At 48.3% G+C, this 24,124-nt stretch overlaps 2 protein-coding genes across 3 annotated transcripts in view; both read right to left on the bottom strand.

Moving 5' to 3' along the window:
- LOC119862619 (TRIO and F-actin binding protein) overlaps positions 1-6,291 on the bottom strand; it is a 36,998-nt gene extending 30,707 nt beyond the window's left edge. Inside the window, exons 1-7 of the mRNA XM_043520536.1 lie at positions 6,136-6,291; positions 5,008-5,036; positions 4,535-4,703; positions 2,454-2,596; positions 1,830-1,959; positions 1,008-1,209; positions 56-452 (exon numbers count right to left, since the gene is read on the bottom strand). Of these exons, the coding sequence (XP_043376471.1) occupies positions 56-452; positions 1,008-1,209; positions 1,830-1,959; positions 2,454-2,596; positions 4,535-4,703; positions 5,008-5,036; positions 6,136-6,276 (1,211 nt within the window). The 5' untranslated portion in view covers positions 6,277-6,291. The remainder of the gene's footprint in view (positions 1-55; positions 453-1,007; positions 1,210-1,829; positions 1,960-2,453; positions 2,597-4,534; positions 4,704-5,007; positions 5,037-6,135) is intronic.
- A 4,616-nt stretch (positions 6,292-10,907) lies between these two features.
- On the bottom strand, positions 10,908-19,617 carry NOL12 (nucleolar protein 12). Of its 2 annotated transcripts, none has more exons than XM_038419648.2 (6): positions 19,511-19,617; positions 15,313-15,418; positions 14,793-14,841; positions 14,022-14,164; positions 12,593-12,684; positions 10,908-11,653 (listed from the first exon to the last, which is right to left on the bottom strand). In XM_038419648.2, the coding sequence occupies exons 1-6, from the start codon at positions 19,558-19,560 to the stop codon at positions 11,482-11,484; spliced, it is 612 nt and encodes a 203-aa protein (XP_038275576.1). In that variant the 5' UTR covers positions 19,561-19,617; the 3' UTR covers positions 10,908-11,481. The 2 variants fall into 2 exon arrangements, with proteins under 2 accessions (XP_038275576.1, XP_038275567.1); XM_038419639.2 differs by lacking the exon at positions 19,511-19,617 and adding an exon at positions 16,203-16,559.
- Positions 19,618-24,124: the final 4,507 nt, after the last annotated feature.

Genomic DNA, 24,124 nt, shown 5'->3' with positions numbered 1-24,124 from the left:
TGGGACAGCTCACCTGTTGTTAAACACACACACACACACACACACAATGTCTCACCTGCGCTCGTATCCAAAGATCCGCTCCACCTCTGCCCGGCCTGGGCTCCGAGTGCGGGAGCTGCTGCGTTCCTGTTCAAATGCCTCCCTGTGACTGATCCGCTTAGGCTTGGGCAGATCAGCCAACACCGTGTATCCCTGCCGCACCCGGCCATGCCGCCCCTCGCCACCACCCCTCGCGCGCCCACGTAGGTCAGAGTCCAATGAGCTAATGGAGGAAGTGAGACGCCTGCCAGGCCTTATCGGGTCACTAAGCGTGGGCAAAGCGTTGTGGCTGGCTCGTGGAGGGGAGGCGACCCAGGTGGGGTCAGATTTCCGGCGTTCCAGAGAGAAATAACTGCTCTCCATCTGATGCTTTCCCCAGCCATCTCCAGCGCTCTGCCTCACAGGACTGGATTCTGGGAGGGAAACAGAAGATTGAGGTTAGGGAATCTCCAAGAGGCGGATACATCCCCTCCCTCACACAGGAACAGCGTGGCCAAAACCAGCAGTGGGTCAGATCTGATACAAAGTGGATATTGGGATAAGAGCCAGAGACAATCCAGAACAACATGGACAAGACCTAGTACCCTGCAGACGCTGCGTTCAGAACTGCAGGTGCCAGGCTAGGAGCACTTGGACACCAAGAACCACAAAGACTTCAAAACCAGAACTGCACAGACATTGGGTTGAGAACTGCAGGTGGGGCTGAGAAGCACAGGGACACTGGAGCAAAACTGCACAGACCCTGGGCTCTATTATTACTATTTATCACGTTTATTACAGTAGTGCCTAAAGACCAGCTGAGACTGGACCCCATTCTGCCAGGCATTGTACAGAGTAAGAGACAATCCCTGCCCCAAAAAGGTTACAATCTAAATAGAGTCTTGATCCAGAGACTCCAAGACCAACCCCACATGGAGAACGGGCTACCTATGTCCTGAACTATGGTCTACGGCAGGAGAAAACCAAACCTGCTTTCTGAGGGGAGATTTCTTTCATGAAGCTCTGAGACTCTGCTCTCCTCCAGGATCCACAGGATATGATCTGACCCCACCTGGGTCTTTCTGACTGCTGGGCTCCAATCGGCACCTCTTTCCTCTGGCCCACGTAATTCATCATGTCTTGTTTGTCCAATCCCAAAATGCTGTCCAGCAGCCTAGTCATTTCACAGTCCTGAGGAATGAAACAGACCACATTGGTACAAAGGATGCAGAAAGCTACTGTCCCAGCCTCTTCTGGCTGGAGGTGCGATGGGGAATGATGCAGCTACACGTGCCGTGTGGAGCTCACAGCCACTTCAATCCCAGGCTCTTCCAGTAGGAGTCACTGCAGGGAGCAGTACAGACATGCTAGCTAGAGCGAGTGCATCGTTACTGCATGGCCAACCTCTATCTTCAGCAAGCATGGTAGGGAATGGTGCAGGAATACTGGCTTGGGGGAACAATCAGTTATTCCTGTCTCAGACTTAGCCAATAGGGGGTGCTGTGGGGAATGGTCTGAGCACTGAGAATAAATGTGGACTCCCAGCATTAGCTGATGTGCTCTTTAGAGGAGTTTACTTTGTGGGTATTAAAGGTCCCTTGGGATTGTCCCTATGACATCAACATCTATCCCTCCCCACACCCAATTACCCAGCACTCTGCAGTTCCCCAGAATATCTCAATAGGAGCCTATTTACCCTTTATCTTTTGGGTTCTGCTCATCTCAGGAGCCCAGGGAAATTGGTGCTGAGGGGTTAAGGCCTGAGGGGAATTAAACAGCCGAATCCAAAAGACAAGATGATACCATCTCACCCCAGAGAATGTGGTGCTGGTTCCGGTACCGGTGCTGGAGTCGGTGCCGATATCAGTACTGGTGATGGTTTCTCCGTGCTTGCCCTGGGCTCGGCTGCTGAGTTGGGTGTACGCCAAGCTCTCCTGCCAGCTGAGAGGCAGGGAAACACAAGCAGCTGGTGGTGACTGTATAGCTGAATGTGTTACCACGGGCAGGCATGAAGAGCTGCATGACTGCGGCTCTGCTGAAATGGCCCAGATTAAACAGCCCTAGAGACCCAACTCCTCAATCCCCAGAGCGGGCCAGGCTGGGCAGTGCCAGTGAGGGCTCCCCACATGTCACACTCTGCCAGTGGGCCTCAGCCTGGCTCTGGAGAGGCTGAGGAAGAGGGGAATCCAGTCTCCATGGCCCATTTAGCCCTTGGCCTCTACTGAGTCTGCCAGTGAGGAGCCTGGCTAATGCCACTGGTGATGGTGGGTTTTTAGAGTTTGCCCCATCTGCCCTTGCACAACAAGCAGGGATCAATGGTAAGACACCTACCTACCTTCTCCTATCATGGGATGACATCTACCCCTCCCCATATTATTTACCTAGCAGGGATCCCTGTCAGGGAACTGCTTCCCCTCCCACGGTGCAATACTCACCCCTCAGTCCCGTCCTCGAAGCCCACACACACGTACAGCTCACACTGGGGAGCCAAGATACACAGGGGGTCCCAAAGTCCACCTGGGTCTGGCCCACTGGTGGCACCACTGTATGGGGCCTCCAAAGTATGTTCCTCTGCCACCTGCAGGGAGCAAGGGGAAGTACTGGTAACTCCACCGTCCCAAGGGCTAGTGGGGAGGTTGCCTTTCTTATCAGTCTCATCCTCCTTCCTTTCATTCCTACCCTGGCTCTCAGGGCATCTCCCTAACACCAGCCTGCCTCCAGGAGTGCTAGATCCCCTCAATGTTCCATGATCTCTCACATTCAAGCTGTTCTTCTCCTTCCTCAGCGGTCCAGAGAGACGCCTAGCAAGGCCCTGTTGGATGCTGGAGCAGTTACCTTCCATCTCCTAGGGCTGCAGTCACCCCAAGACAGAGATCGAGTGAGGGAAAAGAGGGATGGGGCACTGAATCCAAGTGAACACTTGAAGGGCATGGTGGAGGAGAGGGATATCTGGGGTGTCAGGCCAGGGGGAGAAAGGGGGAACCTTGCCAGGGGAGCCCCAAGACTTAGCTTGATCAGATAAGTGCCCTCTGATAGAGCTGTCTCCTGCCAGGCTCACCAGACAAGTGGGACATGCCAGAGTCTGGCTTTGCTCAGGAGGTCAGACACTGCCCATCACATGAGAACTGATGCCCTGATTGATCGCCTGCATTCCCCAGCCTCTGGAGGACTTTTGCCAAGGCTCCATGTGTCATAGTGCAAGGCAAAGGCTTTCCTGGGGGAGGAGGGTGTAGTCCGAAGGGAGGACTGGAGCCAAAGCCCCTCCCTCTCCGGCTCTATAAGGGCTCGGGCATTTCCCCAGGGTGCTGGTCTCCCCCTTCTCCCAAGCCCAGTTACCTTCCCAGCATAGGAGCAGCGAGGGGGAAGGTTCCTAGCAGCCTGGCTGTCAGCGCAGCTTTCCCTCCATTGTGTTGCCCTCACTGGGATTCGCTCAGAGGAGACAGCTCTGAGCAGATCACAGGCAAGGCAGTGGTAATTCTAGAGGCCCAGGGCCAGAGAGAGTAGGAGCCTCATTACTATTTCATAATCCTGGGCTGATCACTTCCAGAGAACAATGAACACCACAAAGCCCTCTGTGAACATGAAACCAGCGGGCACCCCACGCTGGGATGGAGCATCACACTCTTCCACTAGCAGCAGGGCAGGGAGCAGACAGGTGACACACCTGGCCCACAGTGCATTTCTAAAGTGAGTTTGGCACTGATGAAATGTGTCTGATCAACAGCCTGGGAGACCAAAATCTTCTGTCCCTCAGACATGTATAGCAGGGACAGCTGCAGCGTGAGCCTCACTGGCACCAGCCCTCACTAATGCACCTTGCCCTGCCCTGGGGATGAAGGAGAGTTTGGTCTCCATGATCTGTTCAGACCTTGGCTTCTCTGCTGAGACTATCAGCAAGGGGACCAATCAGGGTCAGTTGTGATGTGGGTGCAAGGAGCCATCAGACTGTCAGTCTCTACTAACTTGGGCTGCTTCAAGCAGTGACAAGGTGAAAGGCTCTGTATCCTTTCCCCATCCTGCACCAATGGCTTTCCTCAAAAAGAAAATTTTAAACATACGGCAGCACCCCCCACTATTACACACGCATAGCTTTAAGCCTACAAGTCCATCCTGATCTGTATCAGCTCTGCTATTCCAATCCCACCTTTCCCCCATACTCACTATTCACCGATGCCTCTCAGTCCTGACCTGCCACCCCCCTTGCTATTCCAGCCCTGAGACTTCCCATGCAGAACAGCCAATGCATCTCAATCCTAACTTCCAGCCCTCCCTCCCTGCTAGTACAGCACTAGTCCCCTCTTTGATCAGGGCTCAGAATTCATCAGAGCACTAGGGAGTAATTAAATGATGGTTTCTGTGCACAGAGGAAATTTCAGCCCCCCCAGTGAAATCCAAAAAGCCTCATTGGGCGACAGTGTTGAGAATTTGCATCCCCTCAACTCAGGCAGTCACAGCCCAAAACAATGGAGCCTCTCATGAAGTATTCATAGCCCTCCAGGTCACATGAAAAGCTCACCTGGTTGCTGGGCTGGTGGTGAGCACCAACTGCCCGAAAACAATTCTGGCATCGGCTCTTGGCAAACACATTGGCCTCAAAGTTCTCACAAGGGGCATGCTCTACAAATTCTGACATAGCCCATGCCGGGGAAAGATGTTTCCTCAAGTGTGCTGCCTTAGGGAGGGAACTGCAAAGAAAAGAAGCAATAAAGGCTCAAGAGACAAGACACTTCAATACTTAAGTATTCAGGTCTGGGGCTCATTTAGAAGGAGGAACTTTATTAACAGCCTGGTGTTCACGGCCCCCGTAGGGAATGTTTTGATCTTGGGTTCCTTAGGAGGAGAAATATCATCAATATGCCAGTGTTGGCAGGCAGGGAATGTTCTTATCTGGAGCTCTTTTAGGAGGGGAAACTACATCACCAACTCAGTGATTCCTGGCAGACCGGCCTGATTTGAGTCTTCTTTAAAAGGGATGGAATATATTAATACCTTCCAGCAGATGTCCTGATCTGAGGCTCCTGCAGAAGACAAAAGAGGGGTCTTAGTGATCATGTGCTCGTAAGGACTATTTGCAAGTGCTTTAGGAGCTTTAGAAACCTGCTTAGCCTTTTCCTGAGCTAATCTATTCAGATCAGTGGGATATTTACTAGCTACAATGCACCAAAAGTGCAATTCCAAAGCTGATCCTAGGAGCCTTACTCCCAAAGACCGCCTAGCTCAGCATGGGCTGGGATACTCGAGCTGCCATATATCCTCCCCTTCAGGGGTACTCTCTCTTCCTGTGGAGCAGCTTACCCAGTTGCTACTCTGCAAAAACTGTCTGTCAAAGACAGCCAGCTGAGCAAGATCCCTGGGGCTATCATGCAGCTTCTCCTCTCATCATCAGAACTTAGAGCAGTGCTGCTGACCAGAGGTTTAATTTTCTCTCTAAAGCACCCAAACTAAAATAAGATACGATTTTCTTAGGGTAACTGTTGCACTAATTCACTGCAGGTGCCAGGTAAATCACACACAATAGCCACTTCTTGGCCCCATAGGCTGACTCCCCAAACTAGCGCGATATGTTTTTCAGCTTGTTTAGTCACCCAGCTTCGTCTTTAAAATTGCCATGCATAGAGGTTTCAGAGTAGCAGCCGTGTTAGTCTGTATTCGCAAAAAGAAAAGGAGTACTTGTGGCACCTTAGAGACTAACAAATTTATTTGAGCATCAGCTTTCGTGAGCTACAGCTCACTTCATCGGATGTATCGGATGTTTGTTAGTCTCTAAGGTGCCATGCATAGAGGGTTTGTTTGGAAGGGCAGTAAGAGAAAAGCACTTGCATTCACTCCCAGTTCCAGGCCATGGATAACACTTTTTTTTTTCCTGGGGTCTTGCTGATTGGGAAGAAACATCTCGCTCGGCCCGAGGCTGCCCATCTGTAAATGGGGGGATGATACTCACCCATTGTGAAGCACTTGCAGATCACTAGCAAAAATAGCTCAACCTAAGGGCTGTGACTATTCATACAGAAAATAGAAACAATCACTTCATAACAGCGTAACACACTCACCCTATAGGAGTGGGATCTAGTCCAAACCAACCTTCTCCTGCCCACACCCCCTCGGCACTTCGCTTACCTTGCACCAGCTCAGGCCCGGCTCCCGCTCATCGGCCGCTGCCTTTTTTTTAAAAAACAATGCGTGTAAACTTTCCCCGGGAAGTGGAGGAAGGCCACGCCCAGAAGCCCCTTTTTGGTTGGCTGCCGGGAGGCAGCTCATTTGGATACGGCGCCCTTAGTGGTTCCCTGCAAAGGGGCGGGGGAGGGAAGATATGGGGGTGCAACGCCCCTCCGCTTCTCTGCTGTTATAACGTTGAGTGGGAAGGAGCTGACTTCTGTTCTGCAGCCCACGTTGCAGTGACACTGGGCATCGTGTGACTGTTGGTGGGTTGTTTTGGCTGCCCCCCGCCCTTTGCAACATTAGTCCGGTTTCCAGCTCGGCTAACGATCAGGGGAAGGATGGCCTTGATGGGAAGGTGACAAAGCAATGCAGAGGTCCGTTTTCCTTCTTATTTAAAACTGCCTCCCTTTTCAATTCATCAAGTCTCCTCTCTCCAGATTCAGGGGGCCCTTGTCTCCTGTATTTCATTGGTTCCCCCACCTCACCTCTTTTTTCCCCCCCTCAGCCTGGTTTTAATCTAAACCAAGAGTAGGATAAAAACAATGTGATGTGCTTGAGGTAAGTCACTCCAGAGCAGTGACAATGCAAGTTTCTGCATATCCTCTCAACAGAATTCTCCCTCCACAACAGCATGCAAGTGTGAAAATTTTGCCAGCACATCTGCAAACCTATGCATAAGCGTGGACATAAATAAACCGAAGTGTAGCTGAACAGATGCAAAAGTCCATTGCATGTGTGCCCACACGTATAAACCTGTGTGCACAAGAGTGCATAACCTAGGTGCATGCTTGCACCCATCATGTATAGCTAACATGCATGCATATATAACCATGTATGCACAAGCATATCAGTTTGCATGCATGTGAATAAGGGGGAGGATGATCACATTTCCTCTTTAGAGGAGGAGCTAGACTGGCATGTTAATTTCTACAGGTGATGGTAAATTTTGAAGACATTTTCTCCTTAAAAGCTGAAATGTATTTATAAATGACTGAAAGAAAACCAATGCGCCTACACTTGAGGGAGGCTCTGACTAACCTCTGGAAAAATTTAGTTACAGACAAATGATGCCTGCATGATACATATGGCCAGTACTTGGCAGTTAGCCGTCCTTAACCACTCACACCCAAGACCTGACCTATTTACTCTAGGGCAGTCTGATTCCAAATCCTACTCCGAGGTCCCTGGATTTTGTATGACTGATACAACAGACTGGAGACCATGCAGTGACAATTTACATTACAAAATAGGGGTGGTGGATAATGAATTAAATATGAAAATGAGTAACATTTTGTATAGTAGACCTGTGCTAGTGATTTTAATAGTCAGCTCTATAAATACATTGAATCCCCATATTTACATTGTTTCCACATATCATGGATTTTTCTGTGGACAACACAAAACTGTAGGAAAGACATTGTCAGTAGCGAGAGCTGGAGTTTTGGGCAACTTTTGGGAAGGCATTTTAGAGATATTAAATAAACACAGGAGTGGGGTGTTACTACTAAGATGATTGGCCATGGAATAGTCAACTTTGACACTTAAATGGCCATTGTTGGGTTCAGTATTAACATCCTATTGAGACAAGTGGGGTAGTTCACAGCTCTCAGATCTATTGTATCAGGCTGGCTGCAGACTCAGGAAGACAACACTGAGCCAAGGTTGCACTTCATTCATGCTTTTAAGATTTTCTTCACAAATTTAGGGCCTACAAATTCAGTTGTGTTAAAATGAAAGCTCACTTTATGAAACCTGAGTAGCTACCACTCCCACCTATATAGATTCCAAGGCCAAAAGGGGTCATTGTGATAATCTAATCTGACCTTTTGTATAATGCAGGCCAGAGAACTGCCCCCAAAAATAATTCCTAGAGCAGATCTTGTAGAACAACATCCAATCTTGATTTTAAAATTGTCATTGATGGAGAATCCACACACCCCCTTGGTAATAATTTATATCTTAATTCCAGTCTGAATTTGTGTAGTTTCAACTTCCAACCACTGGCTTGAGCTATACCTTCTTCCACTAGATTAAAGAGCCTGTTATTAAATATTTGTTCCCCCTGTAGGTACTTACAGACTGTAATCAAGTCACCCCTTAACTTTCTTTGTTAAGCAAAGTAGATTGAGCTGCTTGAGTACAATTATAAAGTATGTTTTCTAATCCTTTAATCATTCTCATGGCTCCTCTTTGAACCCTCTCCAATTTATAAGTGTCCTTCTGGACTAGCAGACACCAGAACTCATTAATAGTATTTCAAGCAGCAGTCCTGCCAGTGCCAAAAGAGGTAAAATAACCTCTCTACTCCTACCCAAGATTCCCCTGTTCATGCATCCAATGATCACATTAGCCCTTTTAGCAACAGTGCCACAGTGGGAGCTCCTGTTCAGCTGATTATCCACCATGAACCCCAAATCTTTTTGAGTCACTGCTTCCCAAGATAAAGTCCCTTCATCCGTAGGTATGGCCTACACTTTGTTCCTAGGATGTATACATTTAGCCACATTAAAACACAAATTGTTTGCTTAGGCCCAGTTTACTACGTGATCTAGATTGCTGTATCTCAGTGACCTGTTCTCATTATTTACCACTCCTCCAATTTTTGCATCATCTGCAAACTTTAGTGACAATTTTATGTTTCCTTCCAGGTCACTGATAAAAATGTTAAAAAGTATAGGGCCAAGAACGGATCCTTAGAGGACACCACTAGAAACACACTTGCTTGATGAGGATTCCTCATTTACAATTCCATTCTGAGACCTATCAGTTAGCCAGCTTTTAATCCATTTAATGTGCATCCTGTTTATCTTGTTCTAGTTTTTACAGAAGTGCCATTAGTTATTCTCCAAAGTTATTACCTGCACTGCAATAAGTTTATCACCTACTGTTTTACAACTACACGGCTGTCTTTAGACTGCCTCAGGGACTGGCAGCTCCTCATTATTTATTTGTACTAGAGTGGCATCTAGAAGCCTTTATTAAGATCAGGGCTCCAGTGTGGCAGACACCGTACAAATACAGTGCAAACAATCCCCACTCTAAAGCGTTTACAATCTAAACAGACAAGCCAGACAATGGGTGAGAGAAAGGAAGGATTATCACCCACTTTTTACCCATGGGGAAGTGAGACAGAGGTTAAGTGTCTTGCCAGTCATCCAGGGAGTCTGTGACTGAGCTAGAATTAAGCTCACTCTGCATGATTCCTAGACCAGTCCTTTAACCATAAAGCCATACTTCTGCTCTCCCACTCCTGTGTGTTCCATATAGCACAAAATGGAACACACCTGCCCCTTTATTTAACTTACCTTGTCTCCATCAGACTACAATTCTGTTGTAAAGAGGAGAAAACTAACAAACTCCTCAAGTGCTTTTTCCCCACCCAGGCTTTTTATGCTGATCAGAACTCTTCCAGCACAGGATCACCTAGTGAGGTTTCATAGATCCTGCCACAGAGAGGTTAATTTTCTAGCATGGCAGCTAGAAAACAAATGGTGACACTACCCCCACATTTAGCCCTTTTCTCCTTCACTCTGGCAGAATTTTTTCAGGGGTGGAATTGGGAAGAAATGATTTGGTACATTAAAGTCACCAGATAGAACTTATCTTAAGGGTGATAGTCATTTCAGTGCCCAGAGGGCTTGCAGAGCTAGAGTCATGGTGCTGCTTTCTTGGAGGGAGGATAAGAACATTGGGTGAAGAGCTGACCAGGGGCAGAGAGAACATTTTGACCTGGCAAAATGTTCTTTGGGCAGCTCCCTCCCCTTTTAATCTTCTTTTAGTGGGTGCTCTCCAAATTCCATAATCAGGGGTCACCAACTCCTATAGACACAGGCTGGGCCTATGCTACAAAGTTTGCCAGCTTAGCTATGTTGCTTAGGGGTGTGAAAAAATAGCACATCCCTGACCAACAGAGCTATTCCCCAACCCCCCCAAGATATGTCTACATGGGAGTCCTTCAGTCGTACAGTTTAGGTCATCTAGAGAGGTGGTTTAACTACGCGGTGAACAGTTATACGTTTGCAGCAAAATGCGGAGTCTCCACTAGGAGGCTTTGTTGATACAGCTATACAGCGAAGCCCCTGCAGCATAAACTAGCCCAGTGGTTCTCAAACTTTTGTACTGGTGACCCCTTTCACATAGGAAGCCTCTGAGTGCAACCCCACTTACAAATTAAAAAAAAATTATATATATTTAACACCATTATAAATGCTGGAGACAAAGCGGGATTTGGAGTGGAGGCTGACAGCTCACGACCCCCCATGTAAGAACCTTGTGACGCCCTGAAGGGTCCCAACCCCCACTTTGAGAACCCCTGGACTAGCCAAAAATCTTCTAGTCAAGCCATGGGAGAACAAACAGTTCCCTTCTGGCACAAACATTCAAGAGGTCAGAGGTCGACCACTGCAAAGGCCTGGGGAGATCTCTGCCATCACCATGGGCACAACAGCACAGCTGGGCCAGTGCACTGGATTTCTTACTCTTCTAAACTGTCACACTGTCAGATGTAATATAGCAACCTTCAGTGACCAATGGAGCAATTCACTCCTGCCATGCCTATCTCAGTACTGCCACTAAAACATCTCCACATGCATTCCCCTCCCTGAGGAGCTAGGTGCTGGAGAATTCAAGGCCTTCCTCATCCCTCAACAGGACCCATCCCTTTCCTCCCAGCTGGAACTGGGCTTAGTCTACTATCTATTCCACCTCCAATAAGGCACACACACATTTGTGCTCTTACAAGTGATATTTATAAAGATTTACACCAGGGAAGTTACCAATCTCACCCCGGTTATCTATATACAGGCATGTGGCTTTGTACAAAGAGCACGAGACACTCAAAGTGGTGCCAGCTTTCTTGAGGAAGGAGGGATGCACAGTCAATGCAACAGAGCATGGGTGGAAGTGGAACCTTCCCTCCTCTTGTAAACCCTCGATATCATTCACTCCAAACCCAACCCTTCCATTTCTGTAAGGGAAGACACTAGCTTTCTTCTGCTTCCATGGGAAGAGGAAATTCCGGGAACGGGGGACCTATGCAGAAAAGGCAGGTCCAGGCTCGATTCACAGCCCACCAACCGAGACTGTAACAGACCTTCCACTGCATGCAATTACAGTGAAAAATGATTGGCCCAGCGTTTACTGGCCCCAACCAGGAGAAGAAATAGATGAGCATGGCTGTACAGCTTGTTGAACAAGAATCCAAACAAGGTCCCATCCACAACAAACTGGGCATTCACGTCAGGCAGAGACTATTGCCAAATACAGAGCCTGGCCCTGCAGATAATTTCCACTTCAGTTTGTCTATTAGTCTTGGTTGTGCCCTCTTTTGCCAGTCAGTTTCCGGCGCTGGGACTTGCTGGTTCGTCCAGCACTAGGTTTCTGGATTTTCTTGTGTGGGTCCTGACCACGTCTGAGCTGCTTTCCCTTGGGCTTCTTCCGGCTGCGTGCGTGCAGCGAGGCAGTGAGTGAAGAGATCCTGTAGAGGAGAGAGAGAAAAAGTCTGAGGCTTGGTCTACACTACAGACTTATGTTGATATAACTAACTCCCTGCGTAGACAGCACTATGTTGATGGGAGAGCTTCTCCCACTGATATCGCTACCACCTGTCGGGGAGGTGGATTAAGCTCTCCCATTGGCATAGGTAGCATCTTCTCTAAGCACTACAGTGTAGACAAGCCCTGAGACCTAGCTGGGATGGAGGGGTGCCTAAACAGAAGGGGATTATAGCCTCTGCCACAAAGGCAGTTTGCCTGCTTGTGGTGATGAATGGCATCGTGCTTTCAATATTTGTATTGCACTAGCACCTAGGAGCCCCAATCATGGATTAGGACCTCATTATGGTCAACCTAATGAACAAAAAGATGACCCCTATACCAAAGAACTTGCAGTCTAAGCATGCTGAATAAAGTTTTAATCCCTTTTAAAATGGAGCATAGCCCAAACACTTTAGCATTAAATACCGCCCTGTAAGGCCACCAAAGCAGCTTTGAATCCTGGGCACTAGAAAATGTCGAGAATGCCAGTTTTAAGCTTTAAAGTCACCTGATTGGCAAACCATCTCCTTTTGCAAATCTGTTGAGGAGGGGGCGGGACTCCACCCAGACTGCACCAATACCCTTCTGCTGCTACCAACAGGGATTAACATTACTGAACACTCTTACCCATCAGTGCAAAACACCCCTCAAACCCAGCTTTGGAGCACCATGGCCCATCTATGCTTGTGTTCTACAGGTGCCCTCTGCTGGTAGCTGATGAGCATGGCATCAGCTTAACAAAACACCACAGCAAGCCCAGGATGGACATCAAAACCCTATGTTGTCTCCCCACATGAATACTCCAGATATCCAAGTTAGAGGGTGGTAGAATGCTACCCAATTGTTTGGGGTGGGAGGAAAGAGTCTAGTTTTATACCCACCTCTGGGACAGGAAGGGATCTCCAGACTTCTTGGGCAATGTACTTGTGAATCCACTCAATGTCTCCTTTTCTTCTGATCCACTACCTCCTCCCTAACACAACACAACACGTCAGTTTGAGCAGCGTTAGGTGGTTCCACAGCTTTCTCATTCTGACAACTTGGTGAAAGAAAGATCCTTTCATAGACCACCTGTTTCTCCAACTCTTCAAATCCTCCACTGCCTGGTTCCCAATGTCTCAGTAAGCCATAAGGAAGGGCTTCTCAGACCAATAGGGGTCCACTATTCTGTTCCATTCCAAGACCCAACCTGTAATTAAGGTCTAAAGGGACACAGAATTGAGTTTCATGATGAATCAGAGGGCTTCATTTTTGAAAGACATCAGGGTGGATTTCTGGATGGGCAGATGTCCCTGGGGATCTGTAGGATTCCCTCTACCACACAGGGAACCTTTTGTGTCTATGTTACTAGTTCAAATCCATAGGCTCACAGTGATCACAAGAAGAACGAGGAGTACTTGTGGCAGCTTAGAGAGACTAAAATTTATTTGAGCATAAGCTTTCGTGGGCTAAAACCCACTTCACTGGATGCATGCAGTGGAAAATACAGTAGGAAGATATACATATATATACACACACACACACACACACACACACACACACACAGAGAACATGAAAAAATGGGTGTTGCCATACCAACTGTAATGAGACTAATTAATTAAGGTTGGCTATCAGCAAGAGAAAACAAACAAAAAAACAACTTGTGTAGTGATAATCAGGATGGCCCATTTCCAACAGCTGACAAGAAGGTACAAGTAACAATAGGGAAAAAACAAGGCGTTTCCAACCAATTACTGCCTGAAGGCCCTTGGGAAATGAGTTTGAGGTCTCAGTTCAGTTCTGGGGTTTCCATACACCAAAAAGCCACCACAGCTGGAACTAACTGGATTCCTCATTTGCAGTCTCAGCAGAGAGACCAAGGACTAAGTGGGTCACGGAGACAAATTCCTCTCACCATAGAGATGATCTCTTCAAGACAGGACTCAAGCCAAGTGGTCAGGCCACGTAGGAAAGTCTATACACTTGCTAATCATGTCATACCTGCTCTGGGGATACAGCAGCCACCAGGACTATCAATTCACCACCTTTCACCAACACTAAGTTTCTATGGAATACGAGAACTTAATTTTGGGTGTGAAGCTGCCTTTCGGGAAAGTTTACCCCCCCCCCCCCCACTCAAGAACCAACAATGCCAACTGACGAAGAGCGTAAAAGTTGCTAGTCTCCTTTCCCATCCTTCCTCCTATTGGGGGCCCCAGTAGACGCAAAGGACTGTCATATTTAGGGAATGTTGGTCCCATCCAACCAGCTTGGGAGATTTTTGAGTCTGACACAATAGGGACTGGACAGAGACACAGCAGAGAGTCGTACCCCAGAGGAACTGAGTCCTAACTGGCGTGCTCCTGAGAGGTCCAGGTCACTGACGGTAGTCACTGTTACAGTGTGGTTTGGATGATCAATGCTCACAGATTCTGTTCGAGATGTCACCAAATGTTCCAACTCATCAGCCTCATCTGCAGAGTCAACAAAACATACCATGCAGGAAAGGTGTGAACAACACAAACACAAAGCAAATGGGCTTCCCAGGCCAAACTCACCCTGACCGGTTCCTGCTCTATATGGGTAGGTGCCTCAATTGCTGCACCAAGCATTACGGGACTAAGAAGCCGGCACTCGAAGCCACAGAGGCAGAGAGTGGAGTCAACAAGAACAAACATTCTCTCCCTCCGTACAGGGGATCTCACATCTTGGCAAAGCCTTACAGATCACTTCCCAATTGCTGATTTCTATACCTCCCACCCCCACCATATACAGTCTCTGCCTGGAAAGATGGTGGCTGACGGATTCCTCTCTATAGCCCATCAACATTGCTTCCCAGTCAGACACAGGGGGCAATAAAATCATCGCTGGGTGAAGTGGGCTGCCTCTGCTTCGCTCCCAACTCACAGCACACCAATGAAGGAGAGATTGGACACGTGTCTACTGACAGCAGGGGATAAAATTTTAAGGAATCAGATTGGCCCTCAGTTAAAAACCTCTCCTTGTTGCTTCAGCACCCAGTCATTTGGGGGTTTTTTTCCACATCAACTGAGTTGTTGGTCATCATGGGGTACAGATCCACCACAAGAGACAAACACTCACCTAGGGCTTCTTCTCTCTCTGTCAGCATTTTCAGGTACTCCTTGTGCCGCTAAAAAGGAAACCAGTCAAGTCCAGTCTTACCAGCTGTTACCCATAGCACAATCTCCAAACCCTTACCCAAAACATGCCCCCACCCTTCCTCCACAACTAGGCTGCAAAATAAATTTTGAGTGTCTAGTTGTCCTGCATATACAGCACTGGCTAGAGCCAGTGTGAGGACAGATGGTGTAATCTTCCTCCATACACAGCTGTGCCAGTGCACATCAATTCTACCCTACTAATGCATCCCATTATTATAGTCCTGGAGCTACCATGCAGCTCTGCTGCTCCATCCAAATGCTGCAGAACCTCCAGCTATTCCAGTCCTTCTTCCCCTCTCAGCACCCTGTCTTGCCAATACACCTTACCCTGAAACACTCCAGCTATTCCACAACTACTGTATGGTCCCTTGCCACAACATACTGCCATGAACTAAACATCTCTAACCAGCTAACCACATAGATCACCTAGGGGAAAGTACCTCCTCTTTCATCTTTCTTTGCTCCTCTTTCAATTTTCGCTTGATCTCCTCCACGGCCACTTTCCGCCTCTCCACTTTCCGCTTGTGGAACCCAGTCAGGAACTCCCTGCAGTGCACACGGAGCAGGTTACAGCCATCCTGAACAGAAAAGAAGCCCCGACCCTTGCAGAAGCCCCTCCCGCCCCCAGAGAGAGGGGTGGGGAATGAGAGGAAGAAAACCTGCAATCTGGCATGGCCTGCAGCTCTCCACAGAGTAGAGAGGAGGAGGACCACCAGCATAAAGCATTCCCAAAGCCGAGGCCCACAGCCCACCTTTTTCCTACCAGTTCAAGAGGCCCTCCTCACTCAGCACACAAAGAAAGGGACAGGGAGAGAAGAAACATCCCCATTTTGTGGGTGTGGGCGCGCGCTTCCCACGTGGTGGGAAGAAGAAAAGGAGGACTTGTGGCATCTTAGAGACTCACAAATTTATTAGAGCAGAAGCTTTTGTGAGCTACAGGTCACTTCATCAGATGCATCTGTAGCTCACGAAAGCTTCTGCTCTAATAAATTTGTGAGTCTCTAAGGTGCCACAAGTCCTGCTTTTCTTTTTGCGAATACAGACTAACAGGGCTGCTACTCTGAAACACGTGGAGGGAGGCACCTCTGCAAAGGGTGCAGTCCAGCTACCCCACCACACACACACACGTGTTGAGGCACCTGTGGAGGAAGCGGGGATCCAGCTGCCTTGCCCCCTGACACGCACAGGCGAGGAGGCGACTCTGACGCGAGGCGGGCAGCTGCCCCTCTCGCCCACGTGGGGACGGGCCGGCGGCGTCCCTGCCGTCGGACCCTCGTGACACCAGGCAGCTGCGGCCCCTGGAGCCCGGCTCGGGCCCCCGCTCACTCACCGCCGACTGTCCTCATCGAAGATCACCGCCCGCCGGAGCCGCGCGCCGCTACCCCCCTTCTTCTTGCGGCCCATCCCGGCCCCCGGCCCCGGCCCCGGCCCGGCAGCGCTGCTCCTTCCGGGGAACAAGCTCCGCCCGGCTCTTTCCGCTCGGCGGCCGGTACGCTGCCTCGCCGCTGCGCCCCCTGCAGATCGGCTCGGTTGCTCCGCTGGCCGGGGGAGCGATCCAGACCGAGCTGGCCGGCCGGGGGTGAAGGGATGTCGCTTCCCTACGCCCCATCCGGGAAGGATTCGGGCCGGGGCGTGGGGGAGACCTTGTCCAGGTGGCCCTCAGCTTCAAGGAGTGTAACCGACAGTATGCACCATGCAAGCCCTAGCTCGCTCCCCCTTTACACCCTGGCTCAGGTTTGGGCAGGGCTGAGCTCCTCGGGGAGTTGCATCCCCGCCTGCGCCGTGTCTCCGCTCTCGTGGGGCACATCTCCGCTTTCTCCCACCCTGCAATGCCTGAGGCCATTCCCAGAGCAGTCTCCGCACATTAATGACAGGTTTCAGAGTAGCAGCCATGTTAGTCTGTATTCGCAAAAAAAGAAAAGGAGGACTTGTGGCACCTTAGAGACTAACAAATTGATTTGAGCATTAATAATAACAATTAGTACATTAACAACAACAATAGCTGGAAGTTCCCAATCCTGGGATCCTAGGTTGGGGCGGAGCAGAAACGGAGAGACTGACTTGTGATTTTTGAATGCTTAGGTTGGCTATTCTGTGGGGGTCCTTCTCTGAGGCACTGACACCTTATCTACCAAGGAAACAACCAAGGGAATACAATCAGAATGAATTCACAGCCTTGCTGCATCTCCTCTAGTTTCCTGATCTGAACTTTATTCTTCTTCAGTTTGCAGCTTTTCTGTACCCACCTCCTGTCAATTACCTGTTCTCTTCTTAGTAGGTCAAATTCTGCCCTCAGTTGCAACCACATAACCCCACTGAATAAAATGGCACTGGTTTAAATGAGGGATGATTTTATCTCCGTTCTTTTAACTCATTGAAGGTGTTGCCACTGGGGACTGAGGGCATGCTCATTCCCCAACTCTTTACTAGCCTGGAGATGTTCCCCTCAATGTAGTTGCTGGACTAATGCACTGCAGGGCACCAAGAGTGTGAATGCATTTGTCCAGCAACTGCACTTAAGGGAGCATATCTGGACTAGCTCCATTATCTTCCCCTCTCTATCGTATTTATTTAGGCCTAGTCTAAAAGACATGGTTACTAAGCTGCCTTGCATTGACCTGCCTGTGGAATGTCTCCACTTATTTGGTGCCCATTTACATTAGTGCCTCTCTATGCCAATTTAATAACACCACCTTCCCGAGCAATGCAGTCACAGTCGATGTAAATAGATGAAGTGAGCTGTAGCTCACGAAAGCTTATGCTCTAATAAATGTGTTAGTCTCTAAGGTGCCACAAGTACTCCTTTTCTTTTTGCACATACAGACTAACACGGCTGCTACTCTGAAACAGGTCAACGCAGTGTCAGTGTAGACACTGCATTGCTTACATTGACCGTTACTGGCTTTTGGGAGCTATTCCACAATGCTCCACACTGACAATACAATCGATACAAGCGCTCCTGGTGAGGACACACACCACTGACACAAGGAGCCAAGTGTGCACACACAAGCGATTTAATAATGGTGGGTGCTGTATACTGACATAAGTTAGGTTGAGATAATTTTGTAGTGTAGACGTGGCCTTATCTAGCTTCTTATACAGTGCTCATCACCATACTATCAGAGCTCCTGGAAGTAGCGCATCCACTCTTCCCTCTCATAGCTCAGGAGTGGTGTGCCCACTCTTTACAGAAGGGCACAACTTACAAAATGGTTACTTACCATAACGGTTATTGTTTGAGATGATTTGCCTGCATGGATCCCACTTGTAGGTGAAATGCAGGCTCCTTGCATGCACAAGCTCATGACTTTCTGGAGGGCCCATACTGTCTTTCCCTTCTACTGTTTCAAGAATCTATCACAAAACTGAAATACTAGAGAATAATGTGGATCACTACAGTTACTGTGGTAAATAACTTTTTCTTCAGGCATTGCCTATGTGGATTCTCTTGTAGGCAACTGGTAGAGGGCATTAGGAAATGGTAGGTGTTATTAAGTTAATACCTGTACAGTGCTTTAAACATTTCCATTGCTTATTTTTGTTATTTTATTTCCACTGTACTGCTGAGTTGAGCTGGTGGGAAAAGTTCCAAATTTGCCAATTCAAAATATTTTGCAGAGATGGTGCAATTTCACTGAAGTTCCCACGGAACCCTGCCTGTCAACTGTTTTCCTCCCAACTTGCCTGTCTGGCTCCTCAGTAGCCCACCTGATGGGCTGCTGGGAACCCCAGGCTTCTGGGGTCCTCGGCTCTGGGCAGCACTTAAAGGACACTGCTCCAGAGATGGGGCTCCATTCCTTTTCATGGAGAATTTTGAAATTAAACCACATTTTGAAATATTAACAACCTCCATGAAATAGAATTACCTTTCTCCACCCAGCTCTAATGCTGAGTGAGCCTCTCTACAGTACCCAAGTGGAGAAGGGATAACATTTCTTCCTTTGGCACTATCTTATGCTAGGGATCCCTGAAAGGGTTGTGGAAGAGGGATACAGGCAGCATGGAGTGAAATTGGATAACGTTTCCCTTTGAAATGATTTTTAAGAACAATTGATCTGAGGCAATTCTACTCTATGCAACAAGGAAATAAGAAAGGCAGTTGCCAAAGGAGCAGGAGGAGGGGAATATGTCCACAGAGAAGGCCGGTCCAAGATTCTTGACTGGACTGTCAGATATAAGACCTTGCAGCAGATGACATGGTCATCCAGTTAGCAGTTGCAGATGCTGATCTCATAAGTAACTCTCTGGACTTGTGCAAAGGCTTTTGTTAGTGTGTTACCTGTATAACCCTGGAGGCTAAAATCTAAACTAAGGAGTTCACTTCTTTGCAGATGGAGGATAACAGTTCTAAAGACCTCTGCATTGTTCTTGAATCTTTAATAGAGAATGCAGGGAATCATTAGTTTTGTTGCTAAACAGATTAGGCCTCTTAGAATTATTAAGAATATTTGAAATTATTAATGTTGATATGGGAAATCACCAAACACTAATTTAACCATTAATTCTTTTATCAAACCAAAAAGCCAAACGGTACTTATACAATTGCTCTAAACATGCCTAAAAAGGCCTAACTAATATGTAATTTACTATATCCAAACAGTAGCAAAACTTTTAGAAGCATTTGATCAAGATACTTACAACTGGGCTAAACCTGGGGTACTCAGACTCATATCGATCAGCTCCAACATGGTCAGACAGGTATTAGCAATGAACCCTTTAAGAGTTTACTTTTTATACCTTTTAACAAACAAGTGATGTCACTGCCAATTACTGACTTCAGCTAAAAAAAACAGCTGGAGACAGTTCACCCTTCTTTCCACTCTTAATCCAGATAAGATTTACAATCTCCTTTCTGCCCAAGGCCTTTACTCCCCTCCTTCTTGGTATGGAACAGTTTTCCCATTGCACCTGGTTTCACATAGGCTTTAATACTGGTGTGTGGGTTGGGGAAGGGCCATGTTAGCTCACTGTAAGATAGGTTTCAGAGTAGCAGCTGTGTTAGTCTGTATTCGCAAAAAGAGATGGAGTACTTGTGGCATCTTAGAGACTAACAAATTTATTAGAGCATAAGCTTTCGTGAGCTACAGCTCACTTCATCGGATGCATTTGGTGGGAAAAAAAAAAACAACAAACTCCCTGTTTGCTGTAGAGGATGTTGATCAGGTGGTTCCGCAGTTTCTTTGAGAGTGTATGGCACAAGCTGTCAGCATAGTCTGTGTGGTATGTAGATTGTAATGGATTTTTTACCTTTAGTCCTTTTTTTTTTTTTTTCCACCAAATGCATCCGCTGAAGTGAGCTGTAGCTCACAAAAGCTTATGCTCTAATAAATTTGTTAGTCTTTAAGGTGCCACAAGTACTCCTTTTCTTTTCACTGTAAGATAGACTCTATGTGATTTAAAGCCATCTGCAGTCACCCCTATTGATCAGAGGCCTTCTTTTTAGAAAATTTCCCTTATCTTACTAGTTATTCTTTGAATCAGACATCCTCCCTACTTTATTCTTTTTGGCCTTATAACTCGTTATTTCCAAAGCCTTCCTTCTACTTGCTCATCATGGCCTTTCTTTACAACACATATGTATTTTCTTAACCAAACTTAAGCTAACTTTAGTTCTTTAATTTTATACTTATCCTACAGGGCCCCTCAAAAGGGAGGTACTCAATGGTTCTTTGGACCTCTCAAGCAAACCTAAAGACTGGACCAAGGAATATCAGTGCATCATCACAGGTATGGCCACTGCTCTAGCTGCTATCACCTGCATCGAAAGCTGCTTAGAAGGCATGTTTTGTCACTTGATGGCCCTCTGCTATCCCTGACTTAGTTTCCTTCTTAACAGCCTCAGGAAGCTGATCTTGGTGAGACAGTTTATCCCAGGTGAGCAGTGGCACTGGAACAGTTTTAATAGTGGGGGTCCTGAAAGCCAGTCCCCTTACCCCTGTCTGCGCCCCTGCCCCCTCAGCTGGGGCTGGGAGCAGGGCTGGTTCTCTGGGAGGAGGGGACTTCCCAGAGGATAAGGGGGCTGAGTCTGGGGCCACAGCTTGGAGCAGGCACGCGGCTCGCAGCCGGGACCCTGGGCGCAGGGCCGGGACCCTGGGCGCAGGGCCGGCAGTGGAGCCCCAGGCACGGGGCTGGCAGCCAGGACCCCAGGTGCAGGGCTGGGAGCAGAGCTCTGAGTAAAACCTGGGGGTGCTGGAGCACCCCCTGCACTCCTAGTTCCCATGCAGGTGAGGAAGCAGTATTTAGCTAACACTGCCTGGTAGCTGGATATCCTCATCTGGAGGGAGGCTGAGGAGTATGCCTTTTCCCACAGAAGATCTAACCTCTTTGGATTTCTCTCCCTACGTGTTGAACAAGGAGAATCAGATTATTGTTTTTTTTCTTGCGGGTTGGGTGGTTGCAAAATCATTCAAACCTCAGGGAACTTGGTACCTTCAGCCAGCTCTTTTGCAGGAAGGGAAGTTGGTATGAGCCACAGATCCTTTCAGGGCTCCAGAACACCTTCATTTATGGGAATAGCTACCCTACTATGGCCTGTAATATGTGGCACAAAACTGAGACTTTCTCTGCTCAGCTGCCAGCTCCAGGTCTAGCATTTCAGCAGGTCTCCCCATAAGTATTTTTGTAGTCATTAGGAGAAGTTGCTGAAGGAACCACAGTGTCATCTGGGGATGAATAGAAGGAATGAGGACGTCCTGTGGCAGGATACACACGAGTCTTTTCATCCTCCCATTCTTCGGAGCAGAATTGCTGAGGGAGATGCTTTGGAGCTCTCACAGGAAAAGAAAGTGTAACCATCCAGGCCTCTTTTCTGTCTTCTTGGATGTTCAACCCCTTTCAGGTACAGGCAATGGAACCCACATGAGCCTACAATATCACTGAGCCATAACGCTACGGAGGTAATACGCCAGGAGGAACCCAGGACGCAGGAGGCATTCAAGAGGTAAAAGGAGGCTCACCAAAATGAAGATGCTGGAACTGAGAGATCCAAGGATGGACCTTGGTCCTGGTCCTGACAACAACAAGGTTAACTCTGGGGTGCTCTGGCTCAAAAACCTGCTGCACATAGATAGCATGTCAGGGACAACAGAAAGGGGCAAGTGGAGGCTTCTTTATTTTGTGCTGAGGAAGTAGTAGTAAGGCCCAAGCTGAAGGGAGGTGTGGACCTCCTCAGTGCTGAAAGGTCCCAAGAAGACACAGACGCAACAGCCGATGCAGAGGGTCCTGATGCTGAAGTAACCAAGGTAGAAGAGGCTGCAGCACTTGGCACTGAGGAGGGATGGGCTGCTCTGCACCAAGGACATGGCTGATGTATGGCTAGAGTAAAATGGAAAGAGGAATATGCCTAGGGCTTCTTTACATTTTCGTCTTCACCAGTGAGGGAGAACTCTGATGCTGTAATGGGAAGCAGTCTGTGGGCCTGCTTCAACTGCTGAACACAGAGGTAGAGGTAGTGCTTGTAAAAGGAGCTGATTCCTTATTGCCCATGACACTTGGCTTTGGAGAAGAGGACAGTCAGGTTGATTGGCTCTGAAAGGATGATTTCACAATATCCTTGGCAGGATTCCAGGGGCTTGGAGATTGGGGGTGTGTGTCCTTGCCCATTGGGGAACCACTGATCCTGCATCCTGATTCAGCCACGTGAGACGGAGATCTCAGTGAGGCTTTCTCTAGTATTTCTGCTCTTGAGGATGTTGCCTTTATGATTCTCTGTAAAAGATGTAATTGAGGCAGGTATCTAAGGCTTCACAATCTGAGTACTAAAGGATTTACAAACTGGGCCCCAGCCCAGAACATGCTCTTTTCCTTAATGGAAGAGGGATCTCATGTGGTCATCTGTGATGAACGTTAAACTATCGAACAAAAGACAGGGTTGAAGTCAGTTGTCTTGGCTTAGACCATTGAAAGGGTGTGCACCTCAGCACTGGGAACGCTTGGTGGAGGCTAAGGAGGATGTTAAGTGCCCAGTGGATCAGGAATCTAACACAGACTCTATCTCTAACTCTATTTAAAACGAGCAGCTGCTTACAGAAAAAGAGCAAATTCTCCTGAGGGGAGAAGCGAGGATCAAAAGGGAAGCGGCATGCCCTGTCAGTGCCGACTCGCTGCCTACAGTGGTTTGAAGGAACGGGGTGGTTGTTGGATCAGCACCTCCTTTTATGCTCTCAGGGGCATGGGGGAGGGGGCATGAGGAAGGGGCAGGGTGCACACGCAGCCCCAGCAGACACGGTCCTCCAGAACGTGCTGCGCTCACATGCCCCAGCAGGGGCGCTGGAACAACTTGTAGAGGGGGGGCGCTGAGAGCCATTGAACCAAACTGTAAACCCTGCATAGGATGGACACCACTTCAAGCCTGGGGGTGCGGCAGACACAGCACCTCCCACCCCTAGTTCTAGCACCTAAGCCCAAGGCACCTGTACAGTGGGGACCCGCAGGGCAACCATCCCAGGAGCTCCATTCCCCTCAGAAAGAGCCGGAGGACTTGGGGTACCTTAGAGACTAACACATTTATTTGAGCAGAAGCTTTGGCGAGCTGCCGCTCGCTTCATGGGATGCATTCGGTGGAAAACCCCCTCAGCACGGGCTTTCCCAACCCAAAGCCCCATTGGCTGAAATCTTCTGTCACTCTCGCCTCTACTCCAGTCAGCTTCCTCAGGCTGGGGGTGGGGCTAAAGACCAACTGCCAAACCTCAACTGCCACAGACCCTTGTGGAACCTTTTGACTCCAAGTTTCCAGGTTCCTGATTGGAGCCTCTCCCTCCCAATCAGGTTCAGGCAGGGGTGGGACTTTCTCACAATCACCCTGCCTCCAGCTCAGGCTGAAGGTCACTTTCTACTGTGGTGTTTAAAAGCGGCTGCTGGTGTGCCAGGCCCCAGATGTGTATAACATGATATCTTATGGCACCTTAGAGACTAACAAACTTATTAGAGCATAAGCTTTCGTGAGCTACAGCTCACTTCATCGGATGCATTTGGTGGAAAAACAAATTTTTTTTTCCACCAAATGCATCCGATGAAGTGAGCTGTAGCTCACGAAAGCTTATGCTCTAATAAGTTTGTTAGTCTCTAAGGTGCCACAAGTCCTCCTTTTCTTTTTGCGAATACAGACTAACACGGCTGCTACTCTGAAACATGATATCTTATGACCCCCTCTGGCAGTCAGGTCCGCATCCCTCTCCTCTGTCCCCACAGAGATCGGGTCACATGGACTAGCTGTCTCCCCCTCACTCACAGCTACAGATCAAGTCACACATC

This window comes from Dermochelys coriacea, chromosome 1 (assembly GCF_009764565.3).
Source record: "Dermochelys coriacea isolate rDerCor1 chromosome 1, rDerCor1.pri.v4, whole genome shotgun sequence".
NCBI classification, from domain to species: domain Eukaryota; kingdom Metazoa; phylum Chordata; order Testudines; family Dermochelyidae; genus Dermochelys; species Dermochelys coriacea.
Note: the sequence above shows the minus strand (reverse complement) of the source record. Positions and strands in the feature narration are given on the sequence as shown.

Excerpts from the sequence above, each read along its gene's own strand:
- NOL12 (XM_038419639.2), bottom strand. The coding sequence starts at position 16,276 with ATGGGCCGCAAGAAGAAGGGGGGTAGCGGCGCGCGGCTCCGGCGGGCG. Across the intron at positions 12,685-14,021 it reads TAGGACTCAGTTCCTCTGGG|GGAGGAGGTAGTGGATCAGA; the intron begins GTACGACTCTCT and ends GTGTTGTGTTAG. Across the intron at positions 11,654-12,592 it reads GATCCCTTCCTGTCCCAGAG|GATCTCTTCACTCACTGCCT; the intron begins GTGGGTATAAAA and ends TCTCCTCTACAG.